The sequence below is a fragment of the Argopecten irradians genome, chromosome 1 (genome assembly GCF_041381155.1).
Source record: "Argopecten irradians isolate NY chromosome 1, Ai_NY, whole genome shotgun sequence".
In the NCBI taxonomy this organism is placed as follows: Eukaryota; Metazoa; Mollusca; class Bivalvia; order Pectinida; family Pectinidae; genus Argopecten; species Argopecten irradians.
The window spans coordinates 70287915-70304844 of record NC_091134.1 but is presented as its reverse complement, the minus strand read 5'-3'; the positions used below and the strand labels follow the sequence as shown (position 1 = coordinate 70304844).

Here is a 16930-nt window from a genome sequence, read left to right as displayed (position 1 = left end):
ATATTATGCTACCGGTCAATTCATACAGTTCTGATGTATATATTTATAGATTTTTAATTTGTAAATTTTTGTTCTGTACATGTTCTGGTAGTGTTATACACATACATTGTATATAGGATTTACATTGTAGGTTAATTGGTAGAATTGTATTGTATATGTTCTGATATACACATATACATATGTACATGTAGGTTTTAGCTTGTTCTTTAGATATATTTGGAGGACACATACAGTATTATTTCTGGTCATAATAATAAATAGTGTTTGTATATTTATTACAACTGTACCTGGTTCATGTGTATATGACAAACTTTACAGAGTTGAAATGTACTGCAGCCATGTATCATTTATAATTATTCTGAATTTTTGTTGGAACTATAGATAATGAATTTTGTATCTTTTTTGAAACAATATTTGATTCTATCAAATGCATCTGTGACACATTCACAACTTATAAAATGTTTTATCTAAAATAAAAAAAAACCTGTAGAATGAACCTACATTTATTCATTTATATATATTTGAAATTGATCATTTCAATTTTTGTCATATTCAACAGATATAAAAAAAATTGTTGGTTCTTTTTTTCAGGCACCATGCATGCATAGTGACATGAATACAGAAAGTTCATCCCTTGGACCTGTATACAAGTGTATTTATACATATACATACAATTAGCATCATATGAAGACTGAAGAATGTTGATATGAGTGCTCTTGAAAGTAAACTTTTCCAATATGGACCTAGAAGATCATGAACAGAACATTTAAACAGTATTAATTTATTAAATGTTCCTTTCAACTGTAATCATTAAATAAAATTATGATGCAATACTTTTTCATTGTTTAACTTTGTAGAAATATTTGTTTATATTAGTCCTCTAGATCCAGTGATTATAATTCTTGCATCCATATGCCGGCCCATTTGTTTGTCAGGGCTTGTGAGATAGCTTTTCAATTACTTTTAAAATATAAGGATTTTTTTACATATAGCAATATAGATACCATTGTCTTAGCATTTCTAAATTCTACTTTACAAGAGAGTAGACTCAACATATAAATAAAACCATAAAACTAGCAAGTTATCTGAAATGTTAAAAATCTTTTTGTCTGAACCAAATTTCACATTTATTGTCTATGTGTAACTTGTACATAGACCATTTATGTATTAATACTGTAGTAACAGTGATTACAAACACATAGACTAAAATGTAGTATGTAGTACTATGTACATCTGTCTTTGATTTGAGTTCTAAACAAAAAAGTGGTACCTATTGGGAAGTTGTGACTTGGGCGGAGGGTGAAATACAGAAGAAATAGCTACACATGGAAAAAAGAAAGATATACAGTACCATATGGATTCAAAGTTGCTCCAAAATCAATGAGACTAAATAACCAAAAAAAAGCCATGTAAACCCCAAATATGCAATGACCAGATCAATGATAAAGCACCCTTCCACTTCCAGTTATCTGTAGCTATTTCTTCTATATTTCAACCCCCCACTCAAGTTACAACTTCCCAACCTCATGATTCTTCTGTCTTTTAGCCCCCCCCCCCCCACCCCCACCCCCACCCCCACCCCCCAACACACACATACCTGATTGATTGTCATGTTATTTCAGGTTCCTATTCAGGTATTATTCCTAAAAACCAAAAAGGGTATACACACTGTGTACTCTCAAAGGAGGGGAACCACTTCATTCAAAAATGGAATTTACAATTTCATCTTAATTTTTGAAATTTTCAATTTAATTATTAATTACTGGACTATTAAAACAGTATAGAACCCCCTCGGCTACAGACAAAGTACTGTGGTACACATTTCTCTTAATTAATTACTTTTCTTCAACTCAATCATCTTTTTCTTCAGAGCACAAAAAAGAACAGGAAACAACAGAAAAGGAAAGTAACATACATGTAGGCCTATATGTTTTCTGGAAATATATATGATGTGTTAATTCTCACAGCATAGGCCTACATGAATGTGAAGAATTAAATATTATCAATGTTTGAGAGAATTTCCTAGTTGTAATTCTATAGCAGCTACATGGAATGTACGTTTACATATATACATTGTACGATACATATACATCATAAAAGTTTCTTTCCTTCCAGCTGGACATTCATGTCATCTCTCTCCAGAACTCAAATATTGTTTACAAAAAAAACCAAACAGAGACATAGATAATTTAATTTAATCTCTGCAAAAAACTACACAAATAATTGAACACATATATTGTACTTGTAAAATATCTATGTATGAGCTAATTTATTTTCACATCTTTGAAAGCTACATGCATGGACGTTCTATGGAACGTTTTCGTGTGGTTTTAAATGGGAAATTATGTTACGATTATTTGTACTTAACCTTCATGATTCGGTTGATGTAAAATACGACGAATGCGATGCTGCAATAATTGCCCCTTGCCGGGGCCCCATCTCTGCATCGGCCGAATATTTGTGTCGATTTCCATGTACAAGATGCTTTTATCGAAAAATTATTACAAAGCATTGTCATTAATGTAAGAATACTTCATTTGCATCAAATGTATCATCTCAAAACAACAATTTGCATACCGCATTAGTGGTTTATCACACGAAACGAAACCGACACGACTGAGAAACACATGTCCATGTTGACATTTCCACGCAGCCTCGTTTTCAAAGAGTTTGGCGAATTTATATTTAGAACTGTGCTAAATTTACACGGGGCTTCCCCAAAATTTCAATGGTCAAAACTGGACACCGTAAGCAGAACTTGACCATCATTATGGTATACAATGACTTTTGGAAGGCCAAAGAACGCATTTAGACTGGTTTCCTTTGCCCGACTATTCACTTTAATAATTTTATTATTATTAATATATCTTTTCTAAAAATAAATTCACATCGAAATTCTAAAAAAATTATACCGTTTTTATTTTTAAAAACGTGTACATATTAGTAAAAATCCTGAAATTCAATACCTCCGGATCTACTTTTACAATACACCCAAAATGGCGGCCATTACGATTGCAAATTTTGTGACATCCATCAGATATAGATAGGGCTATTTAACATTAAAAACGTGAGTAAATAATTTACAGTTGTAAGCAGTATTTGTTTTTGAAGTAATGCTCACTATCTGTAGTCATAAAACTTATTGAAAGACCAGCTGATTGTTTTCTAGGCTGCCGATCAAGATCGGCTGCTCAGACTTCAGCTTACGTAATACACAGACCTGAAAGTGACACCACAAGCCAAGGTGGAAATAGCCCAAGGCTGCTAATTAGGGCCACTGGGGTATTGGTCAGGGGGTCTGGGAGTGGTCACACCTCTTTTGTTTACTTAATTATCAAGCCACTGCCTGGTATTTTGGTAGTTTAGTAAAAGTGTACTGGGGACAAACGGGGCAGGGCGTTAGGTTATAGGGGCATGGCGTCAGGTAAAAAGGGCACGGCGCGGCGCCATGCTAATCGGGGCTGTGGGAAACACTAGAAGTATGTGATATTGTTGTGACCATAGTATAGATAGCTAAACACATGCTCGTTTGGTATAATAATATAATGTAACATTTTGTACACCATACCTCTATGTCTATTACCTCAATATTTAGTCTGAAATCTAGTTTTAGATTTTGAATAATATCCTTATATATTATGATATAGAAAACATACCGGTACTCTATCAAGGTGGAAAGAGCCAGCACACTGAGAGTCTAGATCTACAATTATGATAGGTTTAGATACAGTGGTCAAGTACTAGTCCATATTGGAAAAAAGAAACAATATCCAGTTTTTTGAAAATCACTTTCCAGATAAATGAATGTAATCAATACCATATACATACTAAAGTGGTCAAAGTAGAACTGTATTACTTACTGTCCCATTCCTGCCATGTTATTGACATTGTTGTCCAAGTTGCTTCGAAACGCTGCCATTTCAGCGTTCAGTTTTCTGTTCCACTAATTATAAGTGAAGAATTATGGCAGTCACTCCTGAAATTACAATAATAAATTTAAAAGATATTTAAATTCATCCATACAAAACTGGATATTGATGAAACTTATTTAAATTTTCCGTTGCATATACACTTCCCGATATAGAATTATAGATCTATAATCAGACTTCAGATAATAATGACAATTAATGTCTAAACTTCTAATTAGACTCTATTGGATTTCATATATGGGGCAGAATTCTGTCTGTAATGGATTCAGAATTTCTCAAGTAATCCATCTCATTCTGTTTTAGCAAATCTTAGACCATCTTGATCACATTTACTAAAATATAACTTCACTGTTGAAGTTTCGTACTGTAGTTGAATATTTCATGAGTTCTTGAAAGTCTCCACCTAAATATTTGTAAGCCTGCTTGAATTGTTGTGTATGTTCTGGTTTAAATGAAATTTCAGGAACACAGGTACAGGTAACAGGACAGGTGCAAGATTATTCTTGACAACAAAATTCTTGTCGATATCAATGATGCTTATCAGATATTTCTCATCGCGGTTAAACAACAAACTTTGTTGTTTGACTTGTTAATTGGCTTTAAATTTGATTGACATATTACATGATCTTATTTTTATTTACAGAAAATGGCGTTTATTTGGTCATATATACACATTTTGATTAATTCATGTAAAGTACAAAATGTAAACTTTCAAGTTTTCATATATAAGTATGCAATTGATTTGTAGGCTTATATTTGATTCAATGTAAAAATTTATCTTTTCGTTAAAATTTTGTTTCAATTCAGTGGATTCACTTTTATCATCGTGCACACATTTGCAGTATTTGTGAAATCCGTAGGTCCACAACTGAAAATAAACCACGATCAATGTGCAATTACACATTTTATGATATAAACAGCTTTAAACAAATATCGAAGTTAGCAAGTGCTGATATTATCACCATTTTGGCTATTACTCAAACGCAAATATTTCGGAAATGGGTGATTTAGATATTTTTATCAACCTTGACCTTACTCCAAAAAACTCGATACCATAATGCAATATTAAGCTTCCGTTATCCAAACTGGATATGCATCTGTATAGGGAAACGGTGTTTACCATTTAGAAATAAATACTCCGACAAAGAAGGGTTTCACGATCAGATCAAATAAAACAATGCAGTTTTCACAAAACCGGTGTTCTTCTTCGTTGTAGCATCGGAACTCTTTCGTGTTGAAGGTAAAAATTTATCGCAGATCGTGCTGCCACCTAGTGGCATCTTTACTTTAGACAATGCATGCACAAAAAGAGCAGGGTTCGAAACACAGCAAGGGCAGAAATGTGTGTGTGATGATTTTATTTATTTATTTATTTATTCTTTTTGACAAATTATTCGAATACATCCAATATGGCATAAATGATTCCTCGCGTTTTGATTAATTTGTGACATCAACCGTGTTGTGTGGCTCTTTACAGTATTTTTTAAAGATGCTCCACCACTGACAGAGCAAATGATAACTTATTTATCATTTGAACAATAATTGGTGTTAAATCGTGTATATATATGCCTAGTCAACACAAAAATAATATGAAATGATTTATTTCGCCTTTGATATGCATGCGCAATCAGTACTTCATTCCATATAGGATATAGTGCCACGGAATATTTTCGGGATGCAATTAATTATTTTTCATATTTTTAACCTGAAGTAAAATTAGAAGCTCGAACTTTTCAATGGTGGTAATGGTGTAAAGTAAGTAACTTTTGTAACTGAAGAAAAATACTAAATCGTCTGCTCCTGGTTTAAAGGCCCACTACCTTTCCGAAACGGCTTTTAATTTTTAAAATAGAAATGTAAAACGAGATTGATAATTTTGTAGAGTCGCAAAAGTTATCAACTTACCGGTAATGCTACACTTATCATCACCTTCTGAACAATTTAATTTAAATAAATAAAATGTTAATTTTCATAACGCGGGTCGTCTTATGTTTCCCGCCGTCGTCCTAAATGCCGCGCGGTAGTTGACTATCACTGCCCCAGAAGGCAAAACAGTGAAATGAAACTCAACTGTCATCATATATTACGCAGGAAAACTTGCATAAGCTTCATGTTATAACCTCATCTTAGGCCATTGATATATATTTTCTTATGTTATCTATGATTTTTAGAAACCTTTAAATTTTGCTCCGGAAAGGTAGTGGGCCTTTAAGCCCCTTTGATAAAAATACCATTTGTCAGCGGTGGAGCTAGCATCTTAATTAATATTCCTAATTACACATGTAAATCATTTTGATTTCCGGGGAATTCATATTCCAGGGGTAACTATCATTGTATATTCACGATGAGACGATCGTGAAAGTAACCCGTGAAATATCTAGGATGCGAAGGATTCCAAACGGGTGAGGATAGGTAGACTTTTCTTCGTCCGCTAAACATGCCTATATTATTAAACTATTTTTAAAGGCCCACTTCTTTTCCGAAACAAAAAATAAATAATATAAAAGGTTACAAAGCCAAACAAATGCAAATTTTCCTGCGTAATCTATGTTTAGAGTGAAGATTCATTTAGCTGTTTTGCCGTCTGGCGCAGTGATAATGGTATTTAAGACGACGGCGGGAAACATTATACAACCCGCAATATGATTTCTGATTTAAACATATTTTATTGCCAAATGTGCAATGGGATTGGGCACAAGTTGTACAACTTATATAAAGCCCGTCCCAAAAACATTAAAACATTCAAATTACATAGACAAGATGGCGTTTACAATAAAAGAAATACATGATATATAAAGCTGTATTTGAGAGAGAGAGAGAGAGAGAGAGAGAGAGAGAGAGAGAGAGAGAGAGTGAAGAAAGAGAGAGAAAGAGAGAGATGGGGGGAGAGAACTATTTTATATTTTATAACAAGTATGCTCCTCAATGTGATAATTTCACCTCCTAATGTACTTTTATTTAAAAATCTATCCCTCCGATAAAGACGACAGAAGTTCTAAACAACTTTTCATAACTTTCAACTTCTCAATGTTCATATCATCCTTTCCTTCGTTTGTCTTTCTCCTGGTCACTCTAGGCTCCCTTTGAATATACGTTTCTCTTTTATCGTCAGGATCGGAGGGTTATACAAATATGATTTAAGTGTAAATACAAAACCAGTAAGATGCTGGGAAACCGCAATGACATTTTTGATCTGTTACAATATTTGCTCTGAATAAATGACTACGTAAGGAACTTGAACGATTTCTGAACTTTGTATGTATTATGTTTAATTTACGGTCTCCAAAATAGAAAAAATCGGGTACTACAGGTAAGTCTTGGTACCGGATAGCATGTTTAAAATCAGAGAAAGACTCACAATGTCTGGTGTTTATAGGCAACTGGTTCCATAAACGAATGGTAGAAGGGGGGAAAAGAAATATTTGAAGATTCAAGTCTATTTTTAGGAAGAGTATAATTTTCTGCATTACGTAAATGTGTTGGGTTTTATCAGTAACTATAGAAGGATGGAGTGTTTGTAGATAAGTTGGGGTTAGCCCATGATGTATTTTATAAAAGAGTTGGTGTTTTCTGCGAGACCGTCTGTTAGACAAGGGCTCCCAGCCAGATTCACAATAAATAGAGTTTCTGCTTGAGAACGATGGTAATCCCGTAACAATGCGACCTGCCTCTAATTGTAATTTTTCCAATATTTCAGCTTCAGCGAACTTACACCCGTCTTACAACTCACAACAATATTCCAATATAGGAAAAATAAAAGTTCTATAAATTTTGCTTAACGTATGTCTAGAGAGAATGAATTTTAATTTGCGAGGAACTTCTAATTGAAATTAACATTTATTTTTATTAGGTTGTTTAGGGATTGATAATAAGTATAATATTAACGTTAAGTCAACAACTTAATCAATATCGTTTTACCACAAACATATATCTAATATTTCTAATATATGTGTCTGGTTTTACATTACCATTTTCCAAATCCAGAGCCGTTTCGGAAAGGTAGTGGGGCTTAAAAGATAAAATTGCCTAATATAAATATATAAAAAGCATGATAATATAAGCAGGTGTTTCTGATGTTCATATTAGAAATTGTTAGGTGAAGATAAGAGTTATAGTTACCATGTAGACAAAGTTATTGTTCGTACTCTGGCGTTTTCATTTTAGTCGTTAAGTATCAAAATATCTGGGATATTGAGTTCCATTATCTTTACAAGAGTGCATCAAATATGATATAGAAAATAAGGTACATGGGTTATTTCAAAATGTAGGTATATTAATGTTAAAGGTTGTATAATGGCTAACAGTCAAAGGTGGAGATGTGCTGATTTTCAAAGAGATATGTTATAAATGATCTGAATCAATTAAAGGAAAGTGGTAAGGGTTGTAGAGTAATGGGAATTCCCATGAATGTCCCTTCTCAGGCTGACGATATAACATTCATTTCTAACAAGCCATTGATCTCAAAGCATGAGTGTCAAGTTGGGCCCTCTGGTGGTCATGACCGATAAGCATGACTTTTTTTGTTTACAGATACCCTGGGTTTAAAGGATTTGTGCAGCCAAAATTTTTTTTGATAATACGTCAGGATATTGCTTTGGATGAATGAAAAATTAAGTCCCACCCAACGAATCGCCTAGCTTTTAGCGCTATCGGTTGGTTTTGGTCGTGATTTACGGGTAGTGTCGACTACGGTTCAGAGATAATGAGCTAGGCGGTCACGTGGTCTTGTGATGTCACAGTAGTCCGCGGCTACACAAGGTAAGCCTAGTACTATACATATATACAGCATATATACGTATATGTTAGATCTACGATTTGAGTTTTTCGAGTAAATGGTTATTCTAGCTTTATGATGTAGATATTTTCAGTTTCAAAACATTCCATTTACACCATTTCAAAAATTCAAACAAGCATATATCTAACTTTAGATTAGATAATCAGTCCAATTTGATAGCGATATCAAAATGATGTTCGGATCAGTCTGGACTGAGATTTAGATAGCATATGATGTAAATTTCAGTGTAATAAAAAACAGTATAATGTAACACTATCTTTTTACGAGTAGAATCCCAAAATTTAGCATGAATATATCTAGAATCCGTGTTTTTATTTCAAACTTCTGCTATAACGATGCAAACACGGCACAGTTTTTGAGTAAAAGTAAAATGTGGACGGTTATCAGTTATGTGATATTGGAGTAACAGTACCGAACTTATACCGAAAATAATATGTATATCTATATTGTTGCCTTTGAAACCATCCATAACGTTTACTAAAAAGCAGAAATACATCAATGGTATTTCTGATATATGTTCCTAAATTACAGTTTAAGTGTAGATTTAAATTTATTATTTCAAAATTATACTAAATCCTTAAAATAGTATATTTATTGTCGACCGTTTTGTATATCGTACCGAGATTTAATAGTATGATATATGAACATTTATCGTATAATCCAAAAAGTAACCACATAAAGTGTTCAAATGAAAATTGAAATTACTTGTATATAGGCATTATAAATAGATATATCTTGTACCTTTTAAAAATATACTAAGTGATATTTAAATAAGTATATTTAGTGTGATAATGCTGTAACCCTTCTTGTATGACTAAACATGTACATTTAGATTCGAAACGATGAAACTGATCCATGCTTAGAATTTTTACTAATACCTTAGAAATTACGGAAGATTGCTATATGCCACGATTCCGTAATTACAGTACTAGACTGGAATAATTTTTAAGGTTAAACCTTTAGTTGAAATAGTTTTTAGAACCATTTTTGTTTCTGAATAAGTCACCTTCCATTTTTGTTTTACCTGTGTACGACATATATATATATGTTTGTATGTAATATATATTCCTAGGTATGATCAGGTATATTTTATTTCCATTTGCTTTTACATCTTCATTTTAAAAATGGAGGTGACAATAAAAAACCTAGAGCATAGATGGACGGGGTTTCCATAATTCAAATCACAATCCAATTAACGGATGTCCTTACCTGATTGACAGTAAGACAATAGCAAATACCCGATATAAATTGCCCGCGGCCAGGTAATTACAGGTGAGTTCGATGAATGGCGTTGTGTACAACATCCTTGTTAATGTATTACATAACCATCCAACCAAATGCATGGTTAATTATATATCTATAATATCGGTGTATCTACTCGTATATCGATTAAAAATTGAAGGAGGGCTGAAGTTGGTTGCGAGTTCCTAGTTCCTAGTTCCGTTTAATAAACGGAACTAGGAACCAGACCCGAGTTCCGTTTAACTTAAACGGAACTAGGAACCAGACCCGAGTTCCGTTTAACTTAAACGGAACTAGGAACCAGACCCAAGTTCCGCTTAACTTAAACGGAACTAAGAACCAGACCCGAGTTCCGTTTTACTTAAAGGCCCATTACCTTTCCGGAGCAAAATATAAAGGTTTCTTAAAAACCCCATTAATAACATCAGAAAATGCGTACCGATGACCTAAAATAAGGTTACGACACAAAACATATGCAAGATTTCCTGCGTAATAAATGAAAACAGTGGAGAGTCAATTCGCTGTTTTGCCGTCTGGCGCAGTGATAGTCAACTACCGCCCGGTATTTAGGACGACGGCGGGAAACATAATACGACCCGCGTTATGAAAATAATTTTTTTATTTATTTTAATCAAATCGTTCAGAAGGTGATGATAAATGTAGTATTAACGGTAAGTTAATAATTTTTGCGACGCTACAAAGTTATCGATCTTGTTTTAGATTCCTATTTTAAAAATTAAAAGCCGTTTCGGAAAGGTAGTGGGCCTTTAAACGGAACTAGGAACCAGACCCGAGTTCCGTTCAACTTATTCGGAACTAGGAACCAGACCCGAGTTCCGTTTAACAAAAGTACTGGTCAACGAGCCGAGTTCCGTTTATTAGGATTTCTACCTCTAATTGCATGTTCAATTACATATCATATACGGGAATCGAACTTAAAGCTTACATTCATAATACAGAACAGAATTCATATCTATAACACAGATTTCCTTAAACGGATCCGATACCTAGACCTCAGTTCCGTTTAACTTAAACGGAACTAGGAACCAGACCCGAGTTCCGTTTAACAAAAGTACTGGTCAACGAGCCGAGTTCCGTTTATTAGGATTTGTACCTCTAATTGCATGTTCAATTACATATTATATACGGGAATCGAACTTAAAGCTTACATTCATAATACAGAACAGAATTCATATCTATAACACAGATTTCCTTAAACGGATCTGATACCTAGACCTCAGTTCCGTTTAACTTAAACGGAACTAGGAACCAGACCCGAGTTCCGTTTAACAAACATGCTGGCCAATGAGCCGAGTTCCGTTTATTAGGATTCCTACCTGTAACTGCATGTTCAATTACATATTATATACAAGAATCGAACTTAAAACTTCCATGAATAATGCAGCACAGAATTAATCTCCTTAACACAAATTTCCTTAAACGGATCTGACAACTAGACTCCAGTTCCGTTTAACTTAAACGGAACTAGGAACCAGACCCGATAGGCCGGGATCTAGGGGGGGGGGGGGGGGGGGGTCTACGTGCACCCCCCCCCCACAACTTAACGAACCAATGTTTTTCTGAACCCTTATGACCCACTGATAACGAAATCGAGAGGTAACATTGTATAAACTGGAATGATCTTCCGGTTATGACGTCATCAAGATGGCCGCCATCTCGAATTTCACTAAAGATTGAAAAATAGTCATAACATTGACATTTTTCAACCGAAGAAGACAAATGAGGCATCAAAATGACCACAATAGAACAACAAATACATATCAGGACCATATAATCCAATATATATAGTTATTTCTACGCAGGAAATGAAAAAAAATCGGATTTTAAGCTAAAAAATGGTAATTTTTAAGCAAATTTTTCATATTTGGCTTGACGCAGCAAAAATGTTTGCCAACAGCAAACTATTATTTCTAATCAGTTATTTGACCTTTTATCAATCGGTCCCAAATCACAATATGCACAACTAGGGCCCTAGGGGAACCTACATGTGAAATTTGGGAAAGATCCATTCAATACTTTCTGAGAAATAGCGATAACAAACTTTGAATAAAAAAATCCAAGATGGCTGCCTGGCAGCAATTTTGTTGACCAATCGGTCCCAAATCGCAATATGCACAACTAGGGCCCTAGGGGAACCTACATATGAATTTTGAGACAGATCCCTTCAGTACTTTCTGAGAAATAGCGATAACAAACTTTGAATAACAAAATCCAAGATGGCTGCCTGGCGGCCATCTTGTTAACCGATCGGTCCCAAAATGCAATATACACAACTAGGTCCCTAAGGGAACCTACATATGAAATTTGAGACAGATCCCTTCAGTACAATCTGAGAAACCGTTTGGTCCAAAAATGCAATATGAACAACAAGGGCCCTAGGGGAACATACATATTAAATTTGAGAAAGATCCCTTCAGCACTTTATGAGAAATGGGGATATCAAACCTTAACTATCAAAATCCAAGATGGCCGCCTGGCGGCCATCTTGTTTTTCCGATCAGCCTCAAAATCTGTATGGCACAAATAGGGACCAAGGGTAACCTCCATGTGAAGTTTGAACAAAATCCCTTCAGTGGTTCTCAAGAAATATCGATAACAATTTTCAACTGCCAAAATCAAAGATGGCTGCCTGGCGGCCATCTTGTTTTTCCGATCAGCCTCAAAATCTGTATGGCACAACTAGGGACCAAGGGTAACCTCCATGTGAAGTTTGAACAAAATCCCTACTGTAGTTCTCAAGAAATATCGATAACAAACTTCAACTGCCAAAATCAAAGATGGCTGCCTGGCGGCCATCTTGTTTTTCCGATCAGCCTCAAAATCTGTATGGCACAACTAGGGACCAAGGGTAACCTCCATGTGAAGTTTGAACAAAATCCCTTCAGCAGTTCTCAAGAAATATCGATAACAAACTTCAACTGCCAAAATCAAAGATGGCTGCCTGGCGGCCATCTTGTTTTTCCGATCAGCCTCAAAATCTGTATGGCACAACTAGGGACCAAGGGGACCCTCCATGTGAAGTTTGAACAAAATCCCTGCAGCAGTTTTTAAGAAAAAGTGATAACAAGCATTGTTTACGGACGGACGACGGACCACGGACCACGGACCACGGACGCAGGGCGATTTGAATAGCCCACCATCTGATGATGGTGGGCTAAAAATAGTCATAGCATTAACATTTTTCAACCGAAGTAGACAAATGAGGTATCAAAATGATCATAATAGAACATCAAATTCATACCAGGACCACATAATTCAATATATGTAGTGATTTCTAGGTAGGAAATGAAAAAATCGGATTTTAAGCTCAAAAATGATAATTTTTTAGCAAATTTTTCATATTTGGCTTGACGCAGCAAAAATGTTTACCAACAGCAAACTATTATTCGTAAACAATTATTTGACCTCTAATCACTCAGTAAAACAATAAAATGTAAAGAGATATAAAAAAGAATTATTGTTATACCATCATTAAGTTTACAAAACATCACCGGGTGCGTATACTGGGTATATGCTATTTTTCTAACTCCAAACCGCTGACACTACAGTTTCCTGGTGTATTATAAGTTCCTTAAATAAATTTGACTATTGGCGATTTATAAGTAGGAAACATGATTGTAATGTTGACAGAATATCTAGCCGCGGGTAGGACAAGTCATAGTTTCGTTTATTTCCTATGCATATTATTAGCAAAATGTCAGATGGTTACCACAATGTCACATATTTCTTTCACTGGTTCTCAATTATAACCATTATCATTGTGCGTGCTTTCCCACCTCACTGCACTATCCTCTGACGTGACTCGGCATGTCTGGTAGCTAGTACATGCAGTCCAAATCAGAGTAATCGAGATATCAGTATCCAATTCGTCGAAAGCCAGAGCGTCGTCTTCGATATCGATGAGTTGATTTGACACTACATTACCAGTGGTGTTCTAGCCTGTCATCTTTCATGGCCCATCCATTGCCAGAGTTTATATCAGGAACAACAGGTTCAGGGATGTGGGATTTCCTTCAGATTCTAACATATCGTATATGCTGTTTCAGACTTCTCAGGAAATTACACCAGATCCAGATTCTTCGAATGGTGGAATGATTCAAGCACCATTCATCAACATTGTGGACACTCGTGCGACTATAGATGGCACAGGTTATATCCTCGAGGTCTTTAATGAGGTCATAAATGGTGAATGTTTTTCATTGGTCATACTTTCACATGTCCCTTGAAGGTACTGGTTGTGTCGCATCTGGTGCATGCGTGGATACACCATTGAAGACTCTCCAGAAAAAGTTTTCTACAGTGCTCTCCAGACTTGGCAAAGAGAGGAACTTCACTATAGACCTCATTTCATTTATGACCTCAAAGAATTCACCTGTGTCATCTATGGTCACTGAGGGTTCACAAGAATGAGGAATTGTGCTTCATACGAATTAAGGAGAAGCAACTTAACCCTTCAGAATGTGGCTCTGGTGTCTTTTCCATCCTACCGGAGAGGTCTGGAACATCATATACGATATGTGAATCACTAGGTTGAAAACAGGATGAGCTCCCACATACACGAACCCGATGTTTTTGATGTTACCTCTGGCCATGGACGGTTGACAAGTTAGAACCACGATGGTAAACCGGTAATGTAATGTCATATCAGCTCATCAGCTCATCGACACTCTGGCGAGAAAGCACGCACAAAGATAATGCTTATCATTAAGAACTATTGAAAGAAATATGTGATACTGCAGTAACCATCTGACATTTCCTTACGTTATACACAGAAAAATAAAGTTAATAATGGATGCGCTATTTCTAAAAGAAACAAATTTCGGAAAGTGTCGTGGTATTAACGGAAACAAATGCTTTCTTCAGTTTTAATTTGATACCCTATTAGTTGGCGTTGTGCAGTAAAAATTCATTGAGACGCTACTAGTCTACAAACTTTCGAACATGAAAATGGATTTTGTTAGGAAATTGTCAAGTCCCACTTAGATATTAAGCCAACTTAAAATTCAAATGTGTTAAGATATGAATCGTCAATTGCCAATGTTATCTTCAGGAAGTTCTAAGACATCCGGAAACTGTAGTGTCAGCGGTTTGGAAAAAACAGCAATCATATACCCTGTATACGCACCCGGTAATGTTTTGTAAACCAAATGATGGTATAACAATAATTCTCTTGCATTTCTATATATTTGTGTTGTTGTTGTTTTTACTAATTAATAAGAGGTCAAATAACTGATTACGAATAATAGTTTCTTGTTGGGAAACAATTATAGCTGCGTCAAACCAAATATGAAAAATTTGCTTAAAAAATTATCATTTTTGAGCTTAAAATCCGATTTTTTCATTTCCTACCTAGAAATCACTACATATATTGAATTATGTGGTCCTGGTATGAATTTGATGTTCTATTATGATCATTTTGATACCTCATTTGTCTACTTCGGTTGAAAAATGTTAATGCTATGACTATTTTTCAATTGTTAGTGAAATTCGAGATGGCGGCCATCTTGATGACGTCATAACCGGAGCTCATACAATGTTAACATTGTTTTTTTTGTTGGTGTTGTTTTTACTGATTGATAAAAGGTCAAATAACTGATTAGAAATAATAGTTTGCTGTTGGCAAACATTTTTGCTGCGTCAAGCCAAATATGAAAAATTTGCTTAAAAATTACCATTTTTGAGCTTAAAATCCGATTTTTTCATTTCCTGCGTAGAAATAACTATATATATTGGGTTATATGGTCCTGATATGTATTTGTTGTTCTATTGTGGTCATTTTGATGCCTCATTTGTCTTCTTCGGTTGAAAAATGTCAATGTTATGACTATTTTTCAATCTTTAGTGAAATTCGAGATGGCGGCCATCTTGATGACGTCATAACCGGAAGTTCATCCCAGTTTATACAATGTTACCTCTCGATTTCGTTATCAGTGGGTCATAAGGGTTCAGAAAAACATTGGTTCGTTAAGTTGTGGGGGGGGGATGCACGTAGCCCCCCCCCCCCCCCCCCCCCCCCCCCCCTAGATCCCGGCCTACGAGTTCCGTTTACCACAAATATACTGGTCAATGAGCAGAGTTCCGTTTATTAGGATTTCTACCTCTTATAAGATAATAAATTACATATGTTATAAAGGAATCTAGCTCTGAGCTTCAGGATAGATACAACTTATATAATTTATCTCTAAAACACAGATTTTCTTAAACGGATCTGACACCTAGACCCTAGTTCCGTTTTGCTTAAACGGAACTAGGAAACAGACCCGAGTTCCGTTTAACTTGAAAGGAACTAGGAAATAGACCCGAGTTCTGTTTAACACAAATATACTGGTCAATGAGCCGAGTTCCGTTTATTAGGATTTCTACCTCTTATAAGATATTAAATTACATATGTTATAAAGGAATCTAGCTCTGAGCTTTCAGGAATGATACAACAGAGAATTAATCTCTATAACACACATTTTATTAAACAGATCTGACACCTAGACCCCAGTTCCGTTTTGCTTAAACGGAACTAGGAACAAGACCATAGTTCCGTTTAACACAAATACTGGTCAACCAGCCGGGTTCCGTTTATTAGAATTTCTACCTCTAATAAGATGTTTAATTACCATTGTAATACAGGAAACGAACTTAAAGCTTCCATGAATAATACAACACAGAATCAATCTATTTAACACAAAATTTCATCAGCGGGTTTGACACCTAGACCCCGGTTCCGTTTAACTTAAACGGAACTAGGAACCAGACCCGGGACCTGTTTAAGCTCAAACAGAACTAGGAACCATATTCGAGTTCCATTCATTTGATCGGAATTAGGAACCAGACCCGAGGTCAGTTTAGAGCAGACGCTTGCACAGATGTGACTTTTTAAGATATATTTTTACAGGAATCGTCTTTGAAATTTCAGGAACATGTAATCAAAGTGAAAATAATTTCAGTGTAG

The 16930-nt window shown here is 35.2% G+C and overlaps 1 protein-coding gene across 23 annotated transcripts in view; it reads right to left on the bottom strand.

Annotated features, from left to right (window-relative positions):
• Positions 1-5178, bottom strand: part of LOC138306987 (CCR4-NOT transcription complex subunit 2-like) — a 46078-nt gene extending 40900 nt beyond the window's left edge. For all 23 annotated transcript variants that reach the window (XM_069247597.1, XM_069247632.1, XM_069247649.1 and 20 more), the window contains exons 1-2: positions 5050-5178; positions 3861-3976 (exon numbers count right to left, since the gene is read on the bottom strand). In XM_069247597.1, the coding sequence (XP_069103698.1) occupies positions 3861-3919 (59 nt within the window). In that variant the 5' untranslated portion in view covers positions 3920-3976; positions 5050-5178. The remainder of the gene's footprint in view (positions 1-3860; positions 3977-5049) is intronic.
• Between the last annotated feature and the right edge of the window lie 11752 nt (positions 5179-16930).